The sequence below is a fragment of the Ranitomeya imitator genome, chromosome 9, assembly GCF_032444005.1.
Source record: "Ranitomeya imitator isolate aRanImi1 chromosome 9, aRanImi1.pri, whole genome shotgun sequence".
Taxonomy (NCBI): domain Eukaryota; kingdom Metazoa; phylum Chordata; class Amphibia; order Anura; family Dendrobatidae; genus Ranitomeya; species Ranitomeya imitator.
This window is the reverse complement of record NC_091290.1, coordinates 32,499,268-32,525,145: the sequence shown is the minus strand read 5'-3', so window position 1 is coordinate 32,525,145 and position 25,878 is coordinate 32,499,268. Positions and strand designations below refer to the sequence as shown.

The 25,878-nt window shown below is 45.7% G+C and overlaps 1 protein-coding gene across 4 annotated transcripts in view; it reads left to right on the top strand.

Annotated features, from left to right (window-relative positions):
- Positions 1–24,425, top strand: part of MUS81 (MUS81 structure-specific endonuclease subunit) — a 97,825-nt gene extending 73,400 nt beyond the window's left edge. For all 4 annotated transcript variants that reach the window (XM_069740560.1, XM_069740561.1, XM_069740562.1 and 1 more), the window contains 13 exons: positions 3,503–3,601; positions 4,156–4,236; positions 10,687–10,775; positions 11,581–11,748; positions 13,045–13,206; positions 13,894–14,021; positions 19,547–19,659; positions 20,422–20,538; positions 21,058–21,153; positions 21,527–21,652; positions 22,708–22,811; positions 23,441–23,524; positions 23,747–24,425. In XM_069740560.1, coding sequence (XP_069596661.1) covers positions 3,503–3,601; positions 4,156–4,236; positions 10,687–10,775; positions 11,581–11,748; positions 13,045–13,206; positions 13,894–14,021; positions 19,547–19,659; positions 20,422–20,538; positions 21,058–21,153; positions 21,527–21,652; positions 22,708–22,811; positions 23,441–23,524; positions 23,747–23,813 — 1,434 coding nt within the window. In that variant the 3' untranslated portion in view covers positions 23,814–24,425. The remainder of the gene's footprint in view (positions 1–3,502; positions 3,602–4,155; positions 4,237–10,686; positions 10,776–11,580; positions 11,749–13,044; positions 13,207–13,893; positions 14,022–19,546; positions 19,660–20,421; positions 20,539–21,057; positions 21,154–21,526; positions 21,653–22,707; positions 22,812–23,440; positions 23,525–23,746) is intronic.
- The last annotated feature ends 1,453 nt before the right edge of the window (positions 24,426–25,878 follow it).

Here is a 25,878-nt window from a genome sequence, read left to right as displayed (position 1 = left end):
CGGCTCAGACTGTGGCCTGTTTTTCAATGTGGTTATCTGAACTGCAAAGTCTGATCACAAAGTGTTCCCCCTTCTGGGACCTCAGCTGTAATCTGTGGGGAAAACCTGACAGTAAGTATTCTTTTTTCCCTGCAGCGCCCCCACAGGAAAAACTGGGCATTACACAGTATCTGCTCATATCAGTGGCGGTCTTTAGTGCAGGACAGGATCCTCCAGATCACTTACAGAGAAGCCATCATCAGAAAAAAAAATTTAAATCAGGGGGTTTTTGTGTTTGTTTGTTTTTTTTTTTGTTTTTTTTTTACATTTTTACACGTTCTTTTGTTTTTCATATCACAACCTGTTTTAAAAATATAAAAAATATAAATCTTGCCATTTTTATTCTGGCCGCTGGGACTACTTTAGAATTTAATTTTTTGTTGTTTCATCAAACAATATATGTAGATTAGCATCAATGAGCAGACCAGGACGTGAAGCATCTAATGAGGGTGTGCAAGGGTCATTATGAAGGGAGTGGGAGGAGGTGAGCTGTGACATCTCCTTATAGGCTAAAGTTAAAAATGCAAAAGTTATTTTTTCTAAATTAATAATTTCTTTTTTGATTTAAATAGATTTTTATTAACAATATAAAGAAGAACATCAGAATGCCATTTACATTGCAATATATCACATACACATTTTCTTATTTAATAAACCCCAACATTACCCCAACTACCCCCCTCCCCCCTAAAACAGCTCAATCCCAATCTTCACCCCACTGAGGCCTTCTCTGCCTCGTGCAATTTATCCTTATCCAGATCTTAAGAAACTCGACGTCTATACTCCTCAATCCAATTCAAGCCAAGGAGACCACATCTTATTATACATATCTATTTTCCCCCTTTTTTTGTACACCCCCTTTTCCAATTTTAAACCATTTTGAACATATTGGAGAAATTCCCTTCTCGTAGGTGGTTCCACATTAATCCAATTTCGTGCTATCACTTTCCTTGCCATGTAGAGTAGCCTAGCGATTGCAATCTTCCAAGTATTGTCAACTCCAATTTCTTCCACATATCCCAGCACGCATACTATCGGGTCTCTAAGAACTCTACACTTATACGCTACTTCAACCCGGCTCATGACCACCACCCAAAAAGCAGCCAGCCTAGGACACGTCCACATCATGTGATATATTCCTGCATTCTCACTCGCACACCTCGGGCACTCAGAATTGGCACGCAATCCCGCTTTGTATAGGACTTCCGGAGATTTATATACTCTATGCAGAATATATAGCTGCGAGAGTCTATATGGTTCACTCAAGGATAGTCGCGGAACCCACTCCATCACCGATTCCCAGGTTTCATTTTCCATCGGCCCCACTTCTCTCTCCCACTTAGCTCTCGCCTTTATAGGGAAATCTAGCAGGAACGTGTGCATTAGGTCCTTATACAGAGTGGAAATAACTCCCCTTGTAGTCCCGTCACCACACACATACTCCAACACTATATCATCTTGAACCCTGATATCAACCTTTTTATTCTGAGCTCTAAAGGCATGTCTCATCTGCGCATACTGATATTCCCCTGTGGATCGCAGCCCAAATTCTGCCTGCAATTGGGAAAAGGACTTCAATGCCTGCTGCTGAAATTATCTGGTGAACAAAGCAAATTCCCTTATTCTGCCATTCCATCAGTCCCCCCAAGGCCTCAAATTCCTTTAAATTGTTGTTAGACCATATCGGTGTGAATTTAGTCAACCCTGTAACCCCGCGAATCTGCCTTAGTCTATTCCATAATTTGCGAATCAGGAACAGGGTTGGGTATACTCTCCCCAAAGCGCCCAAGGAGCCATCCTCCAAACACCTGACCATCGGTCGTCGGTCCGTCACCTCTTCCATTAGATGTTGTACTGCACTGGATGACGCCCCTCGCGCCCAGCCCTTCAAATGCTGGCTCTGGGCCGCAAGGAAGTATATTTCCGGGTTGGGCAAAGCCAATCCACCATCTTCCTTGGGTCGCTGAAGCGTCTCCAGGCTAATACGTGGATATTGTCTTCCCCATATCAAACTTCTAAAGAGGGCATTAATCTGCCTGAACTTCCCCCGAGGGATCCAAATTGGTGCTTTACGTAGAACATATAGAATTTTTGGCATCAGGACCATTTTAATAAGGTTTACCCTACCGACGACCGATAGATGTAGTTTATTCCAGGCATCTACCTTCGCCTTGAGTACCCCCATAACAGGAGTCAAATTCCTTTGCAGGAACTCCGCAATTGGCACCGAAATCCATATTCCAAGATATTTAAATTGGGAAACCACCTTTAGCCTCTCATCCCCAACATCCTCACTCACATTCTCTCCTACGTCATCCACCCTAAAAAGAACCGACTTATCCCAATTAATTGTTAGTCCCGACACAGTACCAAATCTCTCAACAATTTCAATGGCCCCTCTTAGTGAATCGTCTGGATCCGCCAGGAACAGCAAAACATCATCCGCGTATAACGCTATTTTTTCCTCTGCTTTCCCATACCTAAACCCAGGGACCCTATCAGACTGCCGAATCTTAGCAGCAAGAGGTTCTACAGCCAACGCGAACAGGAGGGGTGAGAGCGGGCATCCCTGCCTAGTACCCCTAGCCAGCTCTATAGGTCGAGACAGCTCCCCGTTTACTCTAATTCTAGCCGACGGTAATGAATACAACAGCTGTATCCAGGCCACAAACTGCGGACCAAACCCCATACGTTCCAGCACCTGCCAGAGGTATCCCCATTCAACACTGTCAAACGCCTTATGCGCATCTAGCGATGCAATCATTCTTCGACCACAGTTATCAGACTCTACCTGCAAATTTACATATTTTCTCCGCAAATTGATCGCCGTTGATCTATCCGGCATAAAGCCAGATTGGTCCGAGTGCACCAGACTCGCAATAACACTAGAGAGGCGGAGAGCCAACACCTTGGCCAGAAGCTTTAAATTAATAATTTCAATAATATTATATAATTTTATAAAGATTGCGATAGGGAAAATAAAACCTTGTCAAAATAATAATAAAAAAAAATAATAATAAACCTGATTTCAATAATTATGGTAGTTATTTTCTGATGATCGTTTCCCTCTAAGGTGAACCTGTCACACAGGGACTACTTGTATAATCTTTATGTAAATGAGGCTGGAAGTGCACAGAGGGCGGGCATTGATTCTCTACAGACATCACTCAAGCCCATGGGGGTGGTGCTAGGCAGGGGATAATGCCGAGGATTGGTGCGCTTGTCAGGAATGGTCCCGCCCTCAGGGCACCTGCAACTTCATTTGCATATAGACTCATAGTTGATTTTCTCAGCAATGTCATATCCATTTGCAGCCGGGAATGAATGAGTGAATCTGTCTCTTACTGCTCTGTCCAGCAATGTAATTCATGCAGTGGCCCTAACGCTCCTGACAGGTTCCCTTTAAGCCAATGCAATGTGTAATGTCTTGTGCTCTGATGGGACATTGCTTGTGTCGTGATAGAAAAAGAAAAAGACTGATGGAAAAAAGCAGCGGGAGTATGTGCCACAGAGGAGATCAGGAGGTTACGCAGTACTGCTCACCCTCTACACGGAGAGCAAGGTAAGCAATGTACATACTGCCTGCACGTAGATACAAGCAGTGGTACAGACACAAGTTATACCCGCCGTCAGCCTTCAGGTGCTTAACGAGTGAGTGCAGGCTAAAGGAACTAACCATATCTCTATTATCATATATGACATATGTAAAGGCGAGAATTTTAAAGGCGTTGTGCAGGCTTGGGACTCAATTCTGCAGTCACTCTGTGCAACTCTGCGCACATTGTGTGCTGTCAGGATTCTCCAGTGCATGATTGCAAATATGCAATTTGCATACATGTGATCACGTGCCAACTAGACTTAAGGCCTCGCTTAATGCAAGTGAATTGAGCGAGGCTGGACAAGTCTAGTCGGAATGTGACCACAAGTATACAAATCGCATACTTGCAGTCACCACCCGCTCCCGACACCGGAGAATCCTGACTGTGCGCAGAGTGACTGCAGACTTGAGCCCCAAAGCTGGACAACCCTTTTAATTCCACCCCATGTTGTTTTCCCCCACAGCTCCTTCTGACATTACAACTATAGTCATTTCTATTTGATTTTTATTCCCTAAAGAATCCAAATTATAAAGGCTACATGAGCAAGAGCGAGCTGCAGCGAGAAGCGCAGGCCCTGTGCGACAAGTCCTTCACACTGGTAAGAGCTGCAGAGGAACGCTTCCATAGTGAGAAATCATTTACTTTTATAAAGTATTGTGTTCCAGATTTCTTTTATTAAAGTTTGAAGTGTTAGCTGGGAAAAATGGCAATGGCAAGATGGATAAAATTTTCATTTGGTGTATGATGGGAATAAATAGTGTGTGCGTAGGCCTAGGACTAAATCAGTATGTCACACTGCGTATGGCATATACTGTGCGCTAATCATAAAGCCCTGGTAAATATCATTGATATTTTTTTTTCCTATAAAAAGATGCTATACTATACAGTAAAAGAAGAAAAGAAAAGTAATAATAATATATAGGTATTTCATTGCCAAACGGCTCCTGTATTGCCATCCATGGGGTCATGGACCCATTGATTTCACGTACAAGGTACAAATGCTGAACATGGTGCGATCAGATACGAAATAAAAGAACAAACCCGTATAAATCATCCCAGTTATAAGGAACAGATCCTCGTCCACGAAACAAATGCTCCTCTGAATTCCAGACCTCAAGTCTCACATTGAATGAGCTACTATGTCTCGCCCTGGGGTGACCCTTTTACAATGGGTCCTCTGTCCTGCTCCATCCCACAAGGTCAACGCCGTACAGTACGTCACGCTGATCCCAGCTTACACCCACCACATCTGCATCAGAATCAAGTGCAGAATTATTTTTTTTTAAAGGGATTTTTCAAATGTTTAAAAGCAAAGCAAAAAAATAAATATATATTTATTATAGTAATTTACTTTATTAATAATTACAATGTATACAGCCCAGATAAATGCAGCCCTGCAGAAGATTGACAAACGTGTGGGGGCTGTGGAGGAAAGAGTGAGCACGGCAGAAGACCATATAGTGCAGCTGCAGAAAGCGGAGAGGAAGTTTGCTCAAACAATATCGGAGCTAGCTGCGAAAAATGAGGATCTGGAGAATAGGTCCAGAAGAAATAACATTCGCATAGTGGGTGTCCCTGAAAAAACTGAGGGGAGGAATCCCACGGAGTATATTGAAAGCTGGCTCCTTGAGACTTTTGGTGATGCAGCACTGACAAAAGTATTTGCGGTAGAAAGAGCCCACAGGGTCCCACCGAAACCACCTGTCCCTGGAGCAAGTCCCCGTACCATGCTTGCCAAAATCCTAAACTACAGAGACAGAGACATTATCCTGAGGAAGGCTAGGGACATGACGGATCTGACAATTGGAGGTCAAAGAATCGCTATTTACCCCGACTATTCCGCCCTGGTACAGAAACAACGGATGATGTTCACGGGTATCAAGAGACGGCTGAGAGAACTGGGAGTGCAATACTCCATGATGTTTCCGGCACGACTGAGAGTGGTAGCGATGGATAAGATTCACTTTTTCCAGACGCCGGAGGACGCTACCCAGTGGATAGATCTTAACGCTAAAAAACTTAAAGGGAAAGGAGATTGAAAATGTGGGGCGGGTTGGTCGGGAGGTATCTTAATTCTTTCAAAAAGGGGAAAAAAAGAGATTGACTGACAGTACACTGGTAATTGAAATGTGAAGGTTGAAGGGTGGAGTTGGGTATTACTCAGGGAACGCACTGGGAGAGCTGGTGCGGCGGTGAAATATGAGGGAGGAAGGATGTGCAGCGTACTAAAAAGTTTATTTAGTTCTTGCAGTTGTAATATAATACAGGTTTAATTATACTGTTCTTCTAAGAATTGCGCCGAATTCTGTTATAAACGGTAGCGGGAGGCGGAAAGAGAAGGTTTAGCAAGAGTGTTTGCAACGGGTGATGGTGCCCCACTCTTGATAAGAGGCAGAATGTATAATATTGGGGGGTGTGGGGGAGGGGGGGGAGGGGTGAGGGTGGGGAGGGAAGTTAGACAGCTCAGAACCGGGAGTATTGACATAACTAAGGATGATGAGTCACATAATAGGGGACCGCTTTAAGATATTGAGCTGGAATGTGAGAGGCCTGGCGGATAAGTCTAGGAGAGCTGCGAGCTTGCAGTATGCGAAGGATCAACGGGCTTCTATGATATGCTTGCTAGAGACGCACTTGATACAGGAGAAAGTGGACGTACTAAATAGACGTTGGATACAGAAAGGGTATCACTCTACCTTCTCGACGTACTCAAGAGGTGTGTCAGTGTTGGTGCCGGTGGGAGTGCAGTATGAAGAGGTGAAAGTATGCGTGGATGCTGAGGGTCAGTATGTGGTGATACAATGTATATTGTATGGAGTGAGATTGTGTGTTGCGGCAATGTATATTCCACCTCCATATTCAAGTAAGAAGATCAGGGAGGTATTGGAGAGGGTGGAACGATGGGAACCACTGCCACTCTTAATTATTGGGGATTTGAACAATATATGCGATGACTTTTGGGATAAAAATAAGAACGCCCAGAATAGGTCGGAGGGGCACACTACAACATTTGGAACCTATGTGCGTGAATTAGGCATGATTGATCTATGGAGAGTCAGACATGTTGGGGAGAGAGGATACTCGTGCTATTCGCCGGCTCATGCTACGCTATCCAGAATTGATATGGCACTGGGTAACCGCCTGTTGGACACAATGGTGGGGGAGGTGCGTTATCTGCCGAGGGCCCTTTCGGATCATAGTCCAATTGAGGTGGAGATTAGGTTGTTGGGGACACGGACTACAAGCGGGAGAGAATGGAAGATCCACCCTAACTGGTTACAGAGTATTGACTTGGACGGTATAGGGAAGGAGGTGACGGAATTCTTTGCGTTAAATGATGGGAGTACTGATGCTCTGACTGTTTGGGATGCAATGAAAGCGTATCTGAGAGGGCTACTTTTTAGAGACATTAGTAGGTGTAAGAGGAGGACAAGGGAAGCGGAGAGAGTGGCATTGGAAGAGTTGAAAGCCGCGGAGGACGAGATGGTAGTACTGGGGACCTCCGAGGCAGAGAAAAGGTTGAGAACAGCGCAAAATTGTATGGAAAAGATTCTGCTGGGAAAAGCTGAAAGGAAGCGGGAGTTTCAGAGGGTGGCTTATTTTCAGGAGGGAGAAACAGTGGGACACATGCTATCGGTGGTAGCCGCGGCTCAGCGTAGTACCTCATATGTACACTCGTTGGTTTCGGATGGGGGGAGCAGGGTATCTGAAACACCTGATATTATAAAGGTCTTTGCGGACTTTTACGCGGACCTATATTCCTCCAGGGTCAATGAGTCAGCCGGAGATATGGAGACTTTCCTTGAGAGTCTGGGTCTTCCGAAATTGAGTGAGGAGGATAGGGTGAGCCTCGATGCCCCTATCACCGAGGAGGAACTGAGTCGGGCGCTGAAGTCTATGGCCAATGGGAAGGCACCTGGGGTTGATGGGTTACCAGCCGAAATCTATAAAAGTTTGGAGGAAGTGCTGATTCCCAGATTAAAGTTAGTACTGGAGGAGGCTGGATGTAAAGGGTATCTCCCAGCATCTATGAGGGAGGCTATTATAGTGGTTATTCCGAAGGAGGATAAGGATCTGGGGAAGCCTGAGTCATATCGGCCAATCTCTCTGTTAACCATTGATGTCAAGCTCTTGGCCAAGGTGTTAGCTACCCGTCTGTCTAGTGTCATTACTAACCTTGTGCATCCGGATCAGTCTGGTTTTATGCCTGACAGATCTACAGCGGTTAATCTGCGGAGGCTGCATATGAACCTGCAGCTGAAGTCTGACAATTGTGGCCGAAGGGTTATTGCATCCTTGGACGCCCATAAGGCGTTTGACAGTGTGGAGTGGGGATATCTCTGGCGGGTGTTGAAATGTATGGGTATTGGCCCGCAATTTGTGGCGTGGACTCAACTGTTATATTCACTACCAACAGCTAGAATTAGAGTGAATGGGGAACTTTCTCAGCCTATAAAGCTGGCCAGAGGTACGAGGCAGGGTTGCCCACTGTCGCCCCTTCTGTTTGCCTTAGCTGTGGAGCCATTGGCCGCCAAGATCCGACAGTCGGATGAAGTCCCTGGGTTCAGTTATGGGAGTGTTGAGGAGAAGATTGCGTTATATGCAGACGACATCCTACTGTTCCTAGCGGACCCGGATGAAGCCTTGAATGGGGCTATCGAGATCGTTGGGAAATTTGGAGACTTATCGGGATTGAGGATAAACTGGGATAAATCGGTCCTCTTTGAGGTGGATGGGGTGGAGGAGAGCAGAAGTGAGCCATTGGGAGAGGGGCGGCTTAGGGTGGTATCCCTTTTCAGATACCTGGGAATATGGATCTCGATGCCAGTTACAGAGTTTCTGTATAGGAATTTGACACCTCTCGTGGGCGCCCTTAAAGCAAAAGTGGATGCATGGAATAAATTGCACTTATCGGTGGTGGGGAGGGTTAATCTAATTAAAATGGTTCTGATGCCCAAATTACTCTACGTCCTACATAACGCGCCAGTTTGGATTCCACGTGGGAAATTCCGGCAGATTAATGCTCTATTTAGAAGTCTGATATGGGGGAGGCGGTACCCACGTATTCGCCTGGAGACGCTTCAGCGACCCAAGGAAGATGGAGGATTGGCTTTACCCAATCCTGAGTTATACTTTCTTGCAGCCCAGAGCCAGCATTTGAAGGGCTGGGCACGGGAGGTGTCCTCCAGTGCGGTACAGCACTTGATGGAGAGGGTGACAGACCGACGACCGGTAGCGCAGTGTCTGGAGGATGGTTCCTTGGGAGTATTGGGGAAATTATACCCAACTATGTTTTTGATATATAAATTATGGACCAGACTGCGACAGATTCGGGGGGTTACGGGGCTGACTAAATTTACACCGATATGGTTTAATAATAATTTGGTTGAGTTTGCGGCCCTTGGAGTGCTGACGGAGTGGAGGGCCAAAGGAATCCACTTGGTGGCTCAGATAGTTCAACAACGAGGATTAAAGTCCTTTTCGCAGCTGCAAGGGGAGTTTGGACTGAGACCGACTGGGGAGTATCAATATGCTCAGATGAAACATGCTTTTAAAGCTCAAAACAGGAGCGGTGGTGTTGAGATCCAAGAGGACATAGTTCTGGAATACGTGTGTGGGGAAGGGTCCACAAGGGGAGTCATTACCACCCTTTATAAGGACCTTCTACATGCATATTTGTTAGACTTCCCTTTAAAAGCGAGAGCGAAATGGGAAAGAGATTTAGGCCCAATGGAGGATGAAACCTGGGAATCGGTGTTGGAGTCGGTTCCACGAGTGTCGCTGAGCGAGCCGTATAGACTATCGCAGCTGTACATCTTGCACAGAGTCTATAAATCACCGGAAGTGTTGTGCAGAGCGGGGTTGCGTGCTGACTCTGAATGCCCGAGATGTAAGAATGGGAATGCAGGAATATACCACATGATGTGGACATGTCCAAGACTGGTTGCTTTCTGGTTGGTGGTAATGAGCCGTGTGGAAGGGGCGTATAAATGCAGAGTGCCGAGAGATCCGATAGTGTGTATACTAGGATATGTAGAGGAAATTGGAGTGGATAACATCTGGAAGATAGCAATAGCTAGGCTATTATACATGGCAAGGAAGGTAATAGCAAGGAACTGGATCAAGGAGGAACCGCCTACGAGGGGTGAATTCCTGAATTATGTTAAACATGGTCTCAATCTGGAAAAGGGGGTCTATAAAAGACGTGGGAAAATAGAAACGTTTGACAAAATGTGGTCTCCGTGGCTCGAGCTGGGATGAATAGTTATGGGAAATGGGAGAGTGAGAGCCTCTGAAAGGAAGAGAGTGCTAGAGGAACAAGCGAACATAAGTGAGTCAAATGGCTCAAGGAACCATCAATACTGGTAACAAAAGTATAACTGGGAAGGAGCTGTCAGGGGAGGGGGAGGTTTGGGTATGGTTGGGATTGTTGGGGGTTTGGAAAATGTTAAAATTTTTGTAAAATACTGGACAGTGCATAAATTGTATTGTGCATGTTTGCTTTCAATAAAAAAACTATTTAAACAAAAAAAAAAAAAAAAAAAAAATAATTACAATGTAGTAATTTGCTTAATATTAACAATATATTATTATTATTAATATTAAGTAAATTCTTATAATATATGTATTTATTGCAGAGCTCGGGTAAATGGTGGTACTCAGTGTCCTAATGTAACATCAGCGTCAAACAATATCCCACATTTAGTTTTGCACAGCGATGAGATGAGGTCTGGAAGCGAGATCCTTCTTCCCTTTGTGGTGTGTGTGATGAATGGTGGTGCGGAGCTTGTTCATTGCTCTCCGGCAGGTCACGGGCTCCGCCTGGGGCTGATGCCGTCTCTACTACCGCACTTCTGCTTCCCTGGTATAATGTCCGTGCTCGGACACGTTGCGTACTGTCTTCAGTGAGTGCCGGACCCTAACACACTATCGCAATACTTTACTTCTCTTTTGATTATCCTCACATTTTGGCGTTGGTCATCATTGATGTTCCTTGATATTACAGAGAGACCTGTAAGTAGCTTACGTCATGTGTCCTTTCCTGCAGACGGACCCCAGCAATAAATACACAGCCTGGTCTTCTGTTAGCACGTTAATTCAGAAGGAATTGGTCATCAAGACTCACAGCCCGGCCAGGTAACACAGCGAGCCTTTCAGAGACTTCCTACTGAATCTCACCATGTTATAAGGTATTGGAGATGGAGAGGATTGTGTCTTGCTGTTTATTATACGACCTAAAGAAAACAGTTGTTCTGGAGACTTTCCATCCATTGCTGGGTGCATGACGGCGAAACGCCACAGACGTCGGGTGACCTCTTTAGGATCCGGTGTGTATGTAAGGCGTCTGTGAAGTCAGTAGCCAAACATTACTGTGAGCCTGAGGACCCCCCCCCCCACCGCTCGGGTCATTCACATGGAACTCCGGCTACACACGTCTACTCCAGCGTCCTATGAAATGATCTCACACTGTCATCGTTTTGCCACTTCATGTTGAAAAATATTACAGTAATCTGCATTTATAACGTTTTGTTTTGATCTAATTTTCTGAAGATCAAAAGCCAGAATGTGACCGGTGGCTTGTGGTAGCCCCTTTATATGTTAGATATGTTCAGAGCAATCGGACCCTAAAGCTATGAGACTTCTAATGTAAAAGAAAAAAAAAAAAAGCGTGTTATGCCGCTGTTAGAAATCTGAGGCATGCAGAAGTTTGCATGTTTTTTCTCTTTAACAATGGGACTCTAAGGGTGACACAGTATATGTCCGTCTACACAGTGGTATACAGCACCGGTATCAGAGGTATATGGCACTGAAGCCGTTACCATGATGGGAAGACAGTCTTAACCATAAATTCAGACAGCAGAAAAATCACCGTCCACGATTACTTGCTGATCTGTATTTGCTGATGGCCCCCCATTTATTATCCTGAATATCGTCTCTACAGATATTCTCTTACCGACAAGGGGCTACAGCTCGCACAGAGACTGGAAGCTGCTGAGGAAGCTCTTGGAGACAGGAATAATGGTGTCAGACAAGGTCACTCCACGGCATCTGAGGAAGATCAAGAGGAGGGTGATAGACTGCACCCGAGAGAAAAAATCCAAAATTTAGTGTAAGTGAAACCATGCATATAAAGACTGCAACATTTTTCAACATCTATGCATGTATTGCTTTACTTTTTTTTGCTCTTCTGTTGTTTTTGCCTACTGTCGTCCACACATCAGATCGCTGTGCAGATCCCCCACGTCAGACCGCTGTGCAGATCCCCCCCCATGTCAGACCGCTGTGCAGATCCCCCCCCATGTCAGACCGCTGTGCAGATCCCCCCACGTCAGACCGCTGTGCAGATCCCCCCACGTCAGACCGCTGTGCAGATCCCTCCACGTCAGACCGCTGTGCAGATCCCCCCACGTCAGACCGCTGTGCAGATCCCCCCACGTCAGACCGCTGTGCAGATCCCCCCACGTCAGACCGCTGTGCAGATCCCCCCACGTCAGACCGCTGTGCAGATCCCCCCACGTCAGACCGCTGTGCAGATCCCCCCACGTCAGACCGCTGTACAGATCACCAGAACATGCTGCGTACAGACACTGAGCCAGTAACATGATGGCAGATGTCAGAAGCTGTTATTAGGAATGATTGGAGACTTTATAGACACATATTAAATTGCCCCTAGACCCGGTGTTATTGTGCCACGTGGCGTTACTGCAAATGGCAGACACAGCAATCGCCTACTGATACCGCATGGGATTGACTTTACTGTACAGAGATTGCAGACGAGTAAATGGAGTCATGCACAATCCCATTTTACAGTCACCTTGGGGTTTTTTTTATCCTTTATGGATTACACTGCCCATACTACTGGATACGTAACTTACAGCTCCTGAGCCCTATGGAAAAATCAGTAAGGGTCTCCGTCTCTACCATGTGTCATCTATAATAGTAGCATCATTTCTTCCAGGATCGCGCGTTTCACTATAATCATCATGATTAATGACAGGCTGCCGATCCGATCATCACCGGTGTTTTTCTTGTTCCTCTAGCAAAATTCTCTTTTGGCTTGTACAGTAGATCATTGTTCTCAACAGCACATCATCCCGTTTAAATGGGACATTTGCTACCGAGAACAGTGTCAGTCTATGCGCACTGAGCGATCAATGATAGCTCGTTTAGTGCATATCTGAAGGGCCATGTCCAGTGTAATTCGGCTATTAAATAACAGACGATCGGCTAATAGGTGGCTGATTGGGGGTTAAGTGCCACCAGATAATATAACCAAACCCTTAGGCCCAGGTTAAAATGTTACCTCTGCACTATATGTTACCTCTGCACCCCTATAGCTGCTTGCCTCAGTATTTCTGATTATGTGATTGTGCTATGTAACAAGATTCTTTCTTTTTTATTGCAGAGCCCCATCTCATAAAACTGTTCCCCTGCCCTTCTTCTCGGGCAGCAGTAGTCAGGCAAGGGAAGATCCTGTGCCCAGCTCATACAACCACATGCCGGACTTCACCCTGCGCCCGGGCCAGTTCAATGTGATCCTTTGTGTTGACTTCATTGAAACGACAGGGTAAAGCAGTGAGGACATTGTGCGGGGTATATTTGCTAACTGCGTGGTATAATGATAAGCATTTATGACCTAATTCTGCTCCATACGTCTGGATCTAACGTTTCATAATGATGGTATGAGGGAGTAACACTGTATAACGCCAAGGATGGATGTATATTTTTATTGCTATATTCTTTCTCAATTGTGACCATTATATACATACACTATATGCGTGCAAATGAAAAAATGGAGCTAAAATGTGAGTGCAGCCCTGAAATCTAGACGTTTGGGCTCAAACATGCTGATAACATGAATGATTACGGCATGCACAACATTTATCGGGAACAGAACCACATTGCTACTCTGAGTTGCTGCATAACAACCCTATAAATAAGAATATTTCCATCTGAGACCTGTATAATGTACCTCCATATCATGCCTTAAATATCTGATAAGTGAGGATTCATTTGCTGGGCCCCTCCTGTAAAGGGAATGGGGTCCCATGCTACCCTGAGACTATGCATTCACATGGCTGCCTTCATTGTAGTTTATAAGGTTTACGGATATTAAAATGGCCATAAACATCAATGGACGGAGCTGCACACAATGTGTGGCCACTCACTGGCGTGGAGAGCATGTGCTGACGGATGGTTTTTAACTTGCAGTCATTTTTCACAGCCATATTTGGTTTCGCATCCGTTCTTTCAGGGGCTCGACACATAGAAAACAGGAATTGGTTTCAGAACTAAAAAGAAACGGAGTCCATTTTGATGTACGCAAGCTGCACATTGGAGACTTTCTGTGGATCGCGCAAGAGAAAGTGCAACCAGTGCCCGGTAAGGATGGGTTCCAGGACTATGCCAAATAAAAAAAAATTTGAGCAAGGGAAAGTAACATACAGTGAGTAAATGGAAGGATCTGAAGATCTTTTATTAGCTGGCATCTACCTACCGCCACCATTTTGTTAATGCTGTTTTCCTAGCTAGGCTGCTGCTACTTGTAGTGCTCCTCACGGTGATCTATAAATGTTTATTTCTCCTTCGCCTCATTGGGGGACACAGACTGTGGTGTATGCTGCTGCCACTAGGAGGCGACACTAAGTGATACAAAGACAGTTATCTCCTCCTCTACAGTATACACCCTCCTGCTGGCTCTCAGCTCCTCCCCTGCAGTATACACCCTCCTGCTAGCCCTTTTGCGCAAGAGGAAGACTGGGGCGACGGACCCTTTCAAGGGGCCGATCTCCCCCAAACATCAACAGGCGAGCAGGGCAAGTGTCGCCTCCCCGTCCCCTCTCCTGCGACGTGGGATGCCATGCCTGAGCTATCTCAGGGGCGACGGTTCTCTTCAGGGCTCCGATCTCCCTGGACCAGCAACAGACGGAAACACGGAATGTCGCCTCCATGTACCCTTTTCTGAGCCAGGCTACAGCCGGACACAGCCCTGTGAAATCCTAGGGGAGTGAACCCTTAGGATACACAGAGGCCCCTATGGCATCCGTGCTGCTCTCGCTGCACCACCACTAATTGAACAGCGATGCTGCATGGGGCTGGATGGTCCCTCTTCATCTCCCCCTCAAAGGGGATGGTGGATAGAGGGTTCCTGCACTGTCTACAACCCTCACCTGCAAGCAGAGTGCCGTCTCTGCCTTCCCTCCAGCTCTGGTGGTAAGTTTGGGACCCTGGGGGGCTCCTGCAGCGCGATCCTCCGGACTTTCCGGTCAGCATTCTTTCCCCGCTGCCCTCTTTTCGGTCGGGTGCTTCTAATTTAGTGCCCGGCCTCGGCCCGCACTAGGCTGCAAACCGATAACCTGTGTTGCCCTCAAAAATTTAGTCCCCGGCAAGCCGGTTTCTTTTCCGGCAGGGGAATCAGGATCGCACGCTGAGAAATTTAGCCCCCGGCTTGTGGCCTGGCCGGTAACTGTTCTAGCAGGCACCAAAAAATTTAGTCCCTGACTTGCGGCCTAAACGGCCGCAACCCGGAGGCGCTGCCAACGCTATGGCGCGTTCCGGCGGCCCATCCCACGATTCTGGCGCTTCTCGTGCAAAACGAGAGGCGCCTGTTGTGTTCTCGGGGGCCATCTTCCTACCCTTCCCCCCCTCTCATTTCCTCCGGAAATGGATCCTGTATTTCTGCACTGAGACTGGTGCTAATCTGCAACAGGAACCAATCCAGCTTTGGCCACAGAAGCAGGATCTGGGCCATATCTGCTCAGGATAAGGGACCTTATCGGTCCTTCGGCCTTGCTACCTCACCCAGAGTGTTTGCAAGGGTTATGGCGGCCTTCATATTCCTCTTGCACCTAGAGGCGTGGTCGTCCTGCCCTATCTGGTCGTCTTTTTAGCCGCTCTTCCAGCCCTCCGCTGAGTCGTCTACGTCCCTTGCGATACCCTCTCTCCTGGGCTGGCGGCTAAACATAGACAAGTTTTCCCTCATTTCCAGCTCAGTAAATTTTTTTTTTTTTTTTGAGGACAATCCTGGAATCTTCCAGAAGGTCGGTGATTCTCCCTTGAGACAAGGCCGTGGCCCTTCAACGGGGAGCTCGTGCATTTGTTCACTCTCCCCTCATTCCATTCGATTTGCTAGGAGGGTTCTGAGAGAAATTGGTGACGACAATGGAAGCGGTTTCCTTCGCTCCTCTCATTTTCTGCAGGTCAATCAGGCTTTCAGGGGGTAGCCTCTGAAGTCCTTCCCCATCCTCTCTCCTGGATTCAATGGTTATTAGTGACTACTCATTCTTCTAGGGATCCGAACGGTATGGCTAATTCTACAGCAGGTCCACTGCCTTTTGGCGGGTCACCCCATCCGATTCAATCCGACAATCCCACGTCTGTGCCATACGTCAATCATCTAGCACAGACCCACGGTCGGGCGTCATGGCCGAGGTACCTCACATTCTCTGTCGGGCCACGATCTATCATTCGGTGATCTTGGCACTATACATCTCAAGAGTAGAACTCTGGGCGGCAGATGCTGTCAGGGTCCCGCCTGTGAGTGGGAACTTCACCCGGAAGTCTTCCATCAGATCTGTCTTCTCTAGAGCACTCCAGATGTAGGCCGGATGGCGTCCAGACTGAACGCCAATGTACTCTACGTTCATGGTTCGGCCTCCAGATCTAAAAGCCATCGCAGTACATGCTCTGGTTCTTCCATGGTTCCTTTTTCCATAACCCCTCTTCCACTACTTCCGAGATCTTCTCGGAAGCAGAAAGAGCCCCAGTGATCCTGGGAGATCCTCAGACCATGTCAGTTTTTCTCGATTGCGGAACTAGTATTTTTCCGCAACAAAACTGCAAATATGGACTTCCTTGCAGGGAATCTTCACCTGTGGTTCTTCCCTATCACATACCGTTAGATCTTTGGGACCTTAATGTTCCTAGGAGTCTTACAGTAGACTCCTTTTTCATCCAAACAGACTTTACTATCACGAAGGTCGCCCCTTTTTTCTCTGTGATCTCATCCTGACGAGTATTCGGAGCTAGCCTCCCTGTTTTTTCAGACTTTTTTTCCCGTATTACCATCAACAGGGCCGTATTTGCCACTAGGCACTTGAGGGCATGTGCCTAGGGCAGGACGATGCGGGGGGCGGCACCTGAGAAACCCCCAGACCCCCCCTTTCCCGGCCGCCCCCCCGCCCGCCTTCCTGCCTCCCACCCTCCTTGAAGACGTCATACTCGCCCTGCTCCAGCGATACCTCGTCTCAGCGCCTGCAGCTCGTCCTGAGTGAGCGGTGACGTGGTACCGCTCATTAAGGTCATGAATATGGGCATATTCATGACCTTAACACTAGGACTACTGGTATAGTCATTTTGACTACTTGCATTCAGTAGTTCTAGTCGGGGTCACGAGTCCAGTAGTCCTATTGTTAATGAGCGGTACCACATGACCGCTCACGCAGGAAGAAGGTGCTGCGTCGGGAGTTGGGACAGAGCTAGAGGGATGATCGGCGCTGCCATGCGGTGTGGGAAAGGTGAGTATGAGGGACGGGGGGATGAAGGAGGACAGGGAGCCGAGCCATGCAAGATAAGAGCAGGAGCGGGGGGGTTGAGAGATGAGCCATGCATACAGGAGGGGGGGGGGGATTATGAGCCATGCATACAGGAGGGAGGGGGAGTATGAGCCATGCATACAGGAGGGAGGGAATATGAGCCACGCATACAGGATGAGGGGGGAATATGAGCCATGCATATAGGAGGGGGGGAGAATATGAGCCATGCATATAGGAGGGGGGGAATATGAGCCACGCATACAGGATGAGGGGGGAATATGAGCCACGCATACAGGAGGGGGGGGGGTAATATGAGCCATGCATATAGGAGGGGGGGGATATGAGCCATGCATACAGGAGGGGGGGAATATGAGCCATACATACAGGATGGGGGAGAGATGAGCCATGCATACAAGATGGGAGGGGGGGCATTATACAGTATGGAGCATCATATGGGGTCATTATACAGTATGGAGCATCATATGTGGCCTTTATACAGTATGGAGCATCATGTGTGGCCATTATACAGTATGGAGCATCATGTGTGGCCATTATACAGTATGGAGCATCATGTGTGGCCATTATACAGTATGGAGCATCATGTGTGGCCATTATACAGTATGGAGCATCATATGTGGCCTTTATACAATATGGAGCATCATGTGTGACCATTATTCAGTATGGAGCATCATGTGTGGCCATTATACAGTATGGAGCATCATGTGTGGCCATTATACAGTATGGAGCATCATGTGTGGTCGTTATACAGTATTGAGCATCATGTGTGGTCGTTATACAGTATGGAGCACTGTGTGGCCACATTTTTTTTTTTGATTATAATTATTGTTTATGAAACAGTGTGATCAGCAGTGCTAAATGGGTGTGGTTGGGACGTGGATATGGGTGTGACTAGTTGTGAAATGGGTGTGATCAGAGGCGTTGCCTAAAATTTGCCGTGACGCACTACGCGCGCCACAAACCTTATGTCGCTTTCCCTTCTTCAAAATTTGTTAGGTATGGTACCGCATTTGCCAGATCACGGCAAGTGCCGCAAATCCCATAGGGAATGAATGAGGCCAAACACAGTGTTGCTGTAAGTGATCCGTTATACACATGAGATGAAGAAAAACTGCCCGATCTGATGCAAAAGGCTCCTTTCACATCAGCGATTATTGCCAAAGTCACTGCCGATAGTGTCATACTCACCAAAGGGGGAGGCAGCACTAAAAGTGCCTAGGGCAGCATAAACTCTAAATACGGCCCTGACCAGTAAGGCAAGGTTGCCCTCAGGCCATCTCCGTCCCTTGTTACCAAGGTGGTATGGTATTCCCACAGTTATGAGGGGTATCGTTTTAACCTCATCTCTTTCCATACCAGTCCACAAAGCTGAATGGGTTCCCCATATCTGGACGTGGTGAGTGCTCTAAGTAGGTACGTCTCGATGATGGCGTCATTCCGAAGGTTAGATGCTTTATTTGGGCTACCTCACTGTAAGAGGACGACTTCCTGACGGTTACAGGAAGGGTTTAGCTGTTTCATCGGCCATGTTAGCTTGGTGGATTCGTTGCACCATCCAGGAGTCCTTCCATGCTCTATGTCAGCCTATCTCCCTGTCTATCAAGGTTTCATGGTTTCTAGGCACCAGGCGTCAGCAGTGCACGCCTGCAACCTTGCCGGTTCATCCAGTCCACACGCATTCCTGAAGAGCTATAACTTCCAACCCTCCACACATGTGAGTCTGGGCAGGCGGACTCTGCAGGCTGTGGTGGCGCACTTGTAAGTAGCAGTTTCACAAGGCCTGATCTGATGTTGTCCCCACCCAGGGACTGCTTTGGGACGTCCCACGGTCTGTGTCCCCCAATGAGGCAAGGGAGAAATAGGGACTTTTGTGTACTCACCGTAAAATCCTTTTCTCTGAGCCATTCATTGGGGACACAGCTCCCACCCTATTATTAGCTTGTGCTTGTTTTGATAATTTTCCATGCTATACTCTCATATATATATAATGTGACATGCTATATGCTCATATGTTGTTATTGATCTCCTACTGCTTTTGCACCAAACTGGTGAGCTGAGAGCCAGCAGGAGGGTGTATACTGCAGGGGAGGAGCTAACTTTCTTTGTATCACTTAGTGTCAGCCTCCTAATGGCAGCAGCATACACCCACGGTCTGTGTCCCCCAATGAATGGCTCGGAGAAAAGGATTTTACTCTGAGTACACAAAAATCCCTATTTTAGCAGGCAATTAAGAAATTGGTTGCAGGAGTGATCTGCCTGCCCCAACTTCTCTGCTCCTGACCATGTTATGAGGGCGGCGAAACTATATCTGTATTGTACACATAGATAAGATTTATTTCTTTGTTTTATTTACAGGACAGCTACGAATTCCACAACCGCGGGAGTTGGTGCTGGATCATGTTATTGAGAGAAAGAGAATGGACGACCTGTGTGGAAGTATTATAGATGGCCGCTTTCGGGAACAAAAGGCAAGGCTTCTTTTTCATTTTTTTTTTATTTTACACATGTGGTTTATTTGACCTATAGTTTTGCGGTACCTTTCTAGTTAAGTCAATCTTTTTCTCCAGAGCTGCATGCGGTGGATACAGGTTGTAAAATCTAATCTTCTGCTGCTTTAAAAACTGCCTTGTTTTCTTAGACCCAGTCTAGGCAATCATTGACTTTTTTCTCCAAAATTTTCAGAATGGCAAGTGATCTCCATTATTGTACACACAAACAATATTGTATCTGTATAAATTGCAGGCATCCATATTGGAGATACAGACCTTTGCTGCATTTTTTCTACAGAAATGAGAGTATAAACCATTCGCCCTAATATGACCAGGGTCTGCTCAAAGTAAATTTCCTACCTGTAATGAAAACGTTTGAGAACTCTGCCTCAGTCTACACAGCAAAGCTGACAAGTGAGCTACATGAAATATCAGCTCTTTCTGTGCCGTAGTTGCAACTTGATTTTCTACGAATAGTCACATTAATGACAAAGTACCGTAATATAAGTCATCCGCGGCATATATGCTAGACGCTGTGCCCGTGCACTCGCTAATGGTCTGACAATCGGGGTCCCTTTACAATGGCTGGGATTGAAGACCATATATATCCTGGCTGTTTAACCTTTTAGATGCTATGTTCAGTAGCTTGTATATATGGGAACATACATACTGAATGCAGGTTTGTGTTGGTTACATTTATTTATTTTTTATTCTATTTTTTTTTCTAATTTTCATCTGCAGTTTCGTCTCAAAAGGTGCGGTCTGCGGCACCCGATATATCTGGTGGAAGATTATGGCTCGGCTCAGCACCTCAGTATTCCTGAAAGTACCCTGCAGCAAGCTATAGTGAATACACAGGTGATACATACATTACAAAGTCCGATGTGGAACCTTGTAATATGATTTATTTTTTCTCCATTTTTCTGCCTTAATTTAGTTCCTCTGTATACGGAACATGATTCACAAACGCCTGTGCGGTTTGCATGCAAAATGGCAATTACTTATAGTGATTTTAATAGATAACTAAACTTAGAAGAAGAAAAAAGCTGGTTGCTATAACATACCAGTGGGGACCTGGGTCATAAAATTCCCACCCATACCTAAACCTAATGGGCAGAAATGCAGAGGTAATTCCTGGAGTAAAGCAGAGTGGTGTGCGGATCTATAGACTTTCCATAGGTCTACTCGTGCTCCGATGATTACCCCAGGACTTCTGCCCCTCTGAGCAATTGGTGAACCCCCATCCATCAAAATAGCGAAACGGTGTCTATAATGTTTTGTTACTTTTTAGTTTCTGGCCACAAAATAACCAGCCCTCCTCCTCTTATATCCAGTATTGATGACCACTAGTGTGTTAATGTTTCATCATTCTTTTAGGTGGTCGATGGATTCTTCATCAAACGTACCAAGGACGTGCGGGAGTCTGCGGCCTACCTGACCATAATGACTCGGTATTTACAGACAATGTATTCGGTGAGAACTCAAATTCTAATTATGATTGTCTATTTCTCTGCCTTTGGTCCAAGAAGCTGATATTAGCTAGTGGGAGTGGAAGCCTTTATGGTAGTGGACTTGTGGCTTGGTGCAGTTCTCACTTATATGTTCAGAACAAAAAAACAAACCCGACGCCACCAAAGGTTTTGCTCCTGGGCGATGTCCCATGACACTTTTTCCTGTCTATGATTAATAAATGCAGGTCTCTCCCGTGTCAGCAGGAGGTGGTGTATATATAGGGGACCTGTGAAAGGTTGGGAGAGCAGCACAACCACAAGGTGCATGAACCCCATATGGGTAGTTATGCGCTGATCTAGCGGGATTGTGTCAGTGTTTAATGCTATTCTTGCAGAACAAGACTTTGCTGAGCTGCACCAAGGAGGAAGCTAGTAAATGTGAGCGAGCGTTTCATCACGAGGACCAACGTTGCATCCTCATCGAGTTCAAAGACTTTAATGAGGGGGCCATGAAAAATAAGGTAAAGGAATGAAAACTACACACAAGGACAGGAGCGCGTTAGGAGATGATATGGCATATACCGGTACTAGTCTGTTTCCTTCCACTGCATGTAGGATCCTGTACACACTCATCTTTTTGCGCTTCTTTATCTTGTAGATCAATTTAGGTTACCTATATATGTCACTATGTGGTGTCAGGATAACAAATAGCAACCAGAGAGGATGTCTACACAGGCATGGAGTACATAACATTTTTGTGGGTTGTAATATGGACACATATTCAGTACCATTGAGGCAGACATGTTGATTGCTATTAGCTATTAGAAGGCGTTTGGCCCAAGCATTTTGCCACACAGTGGTGAAAGCCTTTTGTCGGAAAGGCCCAAGGGTCAGGAAAAGGGTTTGAGCATGGGGGGGCAAACATCAGTCACTTTTTTACTTTGTGACAAAACTATAAAATATGGTTTTTTTCCGCTCTTCTCTTTGTACACCACTTCTTACACCTACGTTAGTGGAGTTACTTAGTTAGTTTATAAAGAAAAACAACCTAAGCTAGAAACAAAAATAAATACCCTGGTGCACGTAAAAGAAATAGTGCATATAAATAACATCGGGGAGTTAGAAAACACCGTTTTTTATTAAAAAAAAAAGTAAAAGCCATCCCAGCAGAGTCAAGGTGCACCCAAATCAGGGCGGTCCCAACCTCTAGTGTTAACACCTTACCATGTGTCAAAGTGACATCAAAGAGCTGAGCAGGACTGAGTGCCTTTTATGCTTTTTTTTGTTTTATCAAGTACCCCATTTATGTATATGCACTATTGCTTTTTACTTACTGCAGGATGTATGTTCATTTTGTTTCTAGCTTAGGTTTTTTTCTTTTTAATGGCCTCAGTGTGACCATGCTCTTATGTTTTGCATGCGTGCCAACTTATACTGCAGTTAATTTTTTTGTTATGTTTATAAAGAGAAACGAAGCCATTTTAGAGAAAACCCGTTCTTATCGAGCTGCAGTTTTGCTTGTTCCTCCAGGTCCGTTCTGCTCATTTGTATAAAACAAGATTTGTTTCGATTACAGGCACAGACGGTGAAAGAAGTGTTTGCCCGACAGCTGATGCAGATCAGTGGGGTCAGCGGTGAGAAGGCAGCCGCCATCCTGGAAAGATACAGCACCCCAGCAAGGTAGCAGATCACCCAGAATCACTCTTATTTATTAATTTTATAATTGTGCAAATGTTGTAACTTCAGGGTGATGGGTCACTAATATACGTTGTGCTGCTGCAGCGCCTCATACTCCGATCCTTCATGCAAATTACCCTGTGTGTGCAAATTCTGTCCATTAAAAAGGATCGTATAGATTTTTGAAAATCTGATGTGTGAATGGGGTCTGGAAGGAATGCTGGTAACTGTAGTCCTTTTACATTAGTAATTGCATCCACAGCATCAGAATGGTTGTGCTGCGCAGAGCTGTGCATGACAATGAAAATTACATCTGAGCTGTGGGGACGACATGAGGCTACTTTTTTCTATACCCTTTTTTTTTCTCTAAGCTCCGAAAACCCCTTTAACAATAATAATAAGACGAGTATCACCCCATAAATTGTGTCATAGCCCGTGCTTAGCGTCATGGGCCGTACATGTATACATTTTTCCAACAAAAGGTAAAATCATCTACCAAACGGATCTGATATTGCAAGCCCTCCTCAGATTGATGTAATCCTACACTGCACAGCGTATGGATCGGTCCTTTTGGATTTCATTACTCCACAGATTATAGGATGTACGATAACGTCTCTTCTTGTGACCGACAGTCTGTATTCTGCATATGATGGTTGTACCTCCACCGAGGAGAAAGAGAAGCTGCTGTCCAACGTGAGATGTGGAAAGCTGCAGAGGTAAGTGCCGCCAGAATACACAGGGGCTATGAAAAGGGTAGCATGTCTGCAAAAACCGCTCTGGTCTGTCTGGGCAGTGAGCATGGTTCACCGCCTTTGTCCGACCCCACTGATCTAGTAAGTCATCAACTATCCTGTGCATAGGGGATAACTCCTTTTACCAGGATATCCCTCTACCAGATCAGCTGCACTGACACTTTCATTGCATTAATCTTCCTACAGAAACCTTGGACCGGTCCTAAGCAAAACTATATCCCAGCTTTACTGCACCAAGGAAGCCTTGTCCTGATGGACGGTGAAACGATGACACGACACGGTCCGAATCAGGAAAACATGGAAATGGACAAGGAAACTTGGATTACATATATGATCATGAGATCTGCGAAGCATCAAAAATTGTCATATCCTCCTTAAAACGTTAAATCCAATTATGAGGCAGAACTTTATTCTTCCTGTTCACATCGGTGCACCTTCTTCTGTCCGCCGAGTCCTATACCCACCATTTGAAGCTCTGGAGGACTCCATGCACTGGAGGACTCCAAGCGAAGGAGCGCGGCAGTGGGATGTATATACGTGTTGGATTAGTCTCCTAGTTTCTGTCAATGTTGCTTCTAACCAAACTGACATCCGAAAATGCTTCACTAGAACTTTCCAGTCTTCTCACCAAGTGGAATTATTCATTGTATTGAAGCCTTCGCGATCCTCCGAACCGTCACTCAGGATCTACCTCATTTTCTGAGAAGGTTATATATCCCTCTTTTCAGTCAGTAAATTGCTTAAAACTGGGGTTTTTCATGTATCAATGTGAATGGAAGAAAGGAATTGTAAAATTCCTGATAATTTCTACTTGTGAATCGTGCTCTATCTATATTTTCTAATGGTCAATAAAATATTTTGCAGGAAAATATAAGTTTCATGCGTGTTCTTAATTCCTAAAATGCGCTGTAGTCACATATAGCGACTGAGGCTGCAGGTTACAGGCAGTAGATGAGGGAACAGATGGGAGTAATGTGACTGTAGCACAAATGTAAGTGTATGACATAGTGGTAAAATTTATATAAACCTGATATTGGTAAAAAAAAAAAAAAATTCCTATTGTTTTCCTTCTTGTTGGAGATACTCAGTTGTTACAGTAGCTTATATGGACATAGGAAAAAATGGACTACACAAATTTCTATGGGAGAAGTTTCTGGACTGCTTCATCCAAGTGTAAAGACACACCCCCAGTGCACTTCCAGCCTGATTTGCATATGTCTTCTACATTAGATTTTCTCATGACTGGCGAATCGGATCACCAATTAAAAAAAAAAAAAAAGTTTAATTTTGCAGACAAGCACTTATAAAGCTATACCACTGCTTCTGTATTTAAAAACATGCTGATGGGTTCCCTGTAAAAAAAAGGGTTATCCCCATAAACAACTTTTATCACCTAGGTTACTTAAGAAGGACGAATGATGCAACACTTTTGATATTGATCCATAAATGTATACACCGTAGGGATCTGATTGCCGGGGCGCCCACAGATCCTTAAAGGGTTTGTCCAGGCTTGGGCTCAAGTCTGTAGTCACTCTATGTGGTCACCTGTCGACTAGACGTGCGTAACGTCACTCAACACAGGAGAAATGAGTGAAGCTAGACAAGTCTAGTCTGAATGTATGCAAATCGTATACTTGCGGTCACATAACTGCCCAGCAACAGAGAACCCTACCCGTGCACACTGATCGCGCTGTGATGATTCCCAAGTCTTGAGCCCTAAGCCTGGTTAACCCCTTTAATTCCTGTCCCATACACATACTAATGTTCAGTGAACCTGCTGATGATGTCAACAGGTTAATGTGTATTTCGGCCCTGGACAATTGATTATCGGGGGGAGTTATGTCTGATTTTTTTGACTGCCGATCCTTTTGTTCTCCCGGAGATAAGCCGTCCGCCACCATGTCTGTATTCTGTTTTCTCATAAAGAACAGAGGACTCCTGTGTATGGGAAAGCCGACCAAGAAGGCTCTCATGGTCTTACATCTGCAAATCTGCTCCATTCACGCAGGACTTTGGATCCCCTGTGGTCAAAATGGGGGTTGGGGGTCCCACAAGTCAGACCCCCCCATCTGTTTATAAATGTATCACCTGCCCTGTGCATAGGTGATAAAAGCTGTTAATTTGGGAAAACTTTTACTACTCTAGGCTGACAGATACTAACGATTAACCTCTAATCTACTGACAGACCCCCGGAGATATTACAGAAATTGTGGTGCAGTGTAACTGAAGGTGGAAGATGAAAGTTTTGCTTAACCATTTTGTAGAGTATTTAATACAGAATATTCCCCCCTAACGACACTCACAGACCCAGACTGGAG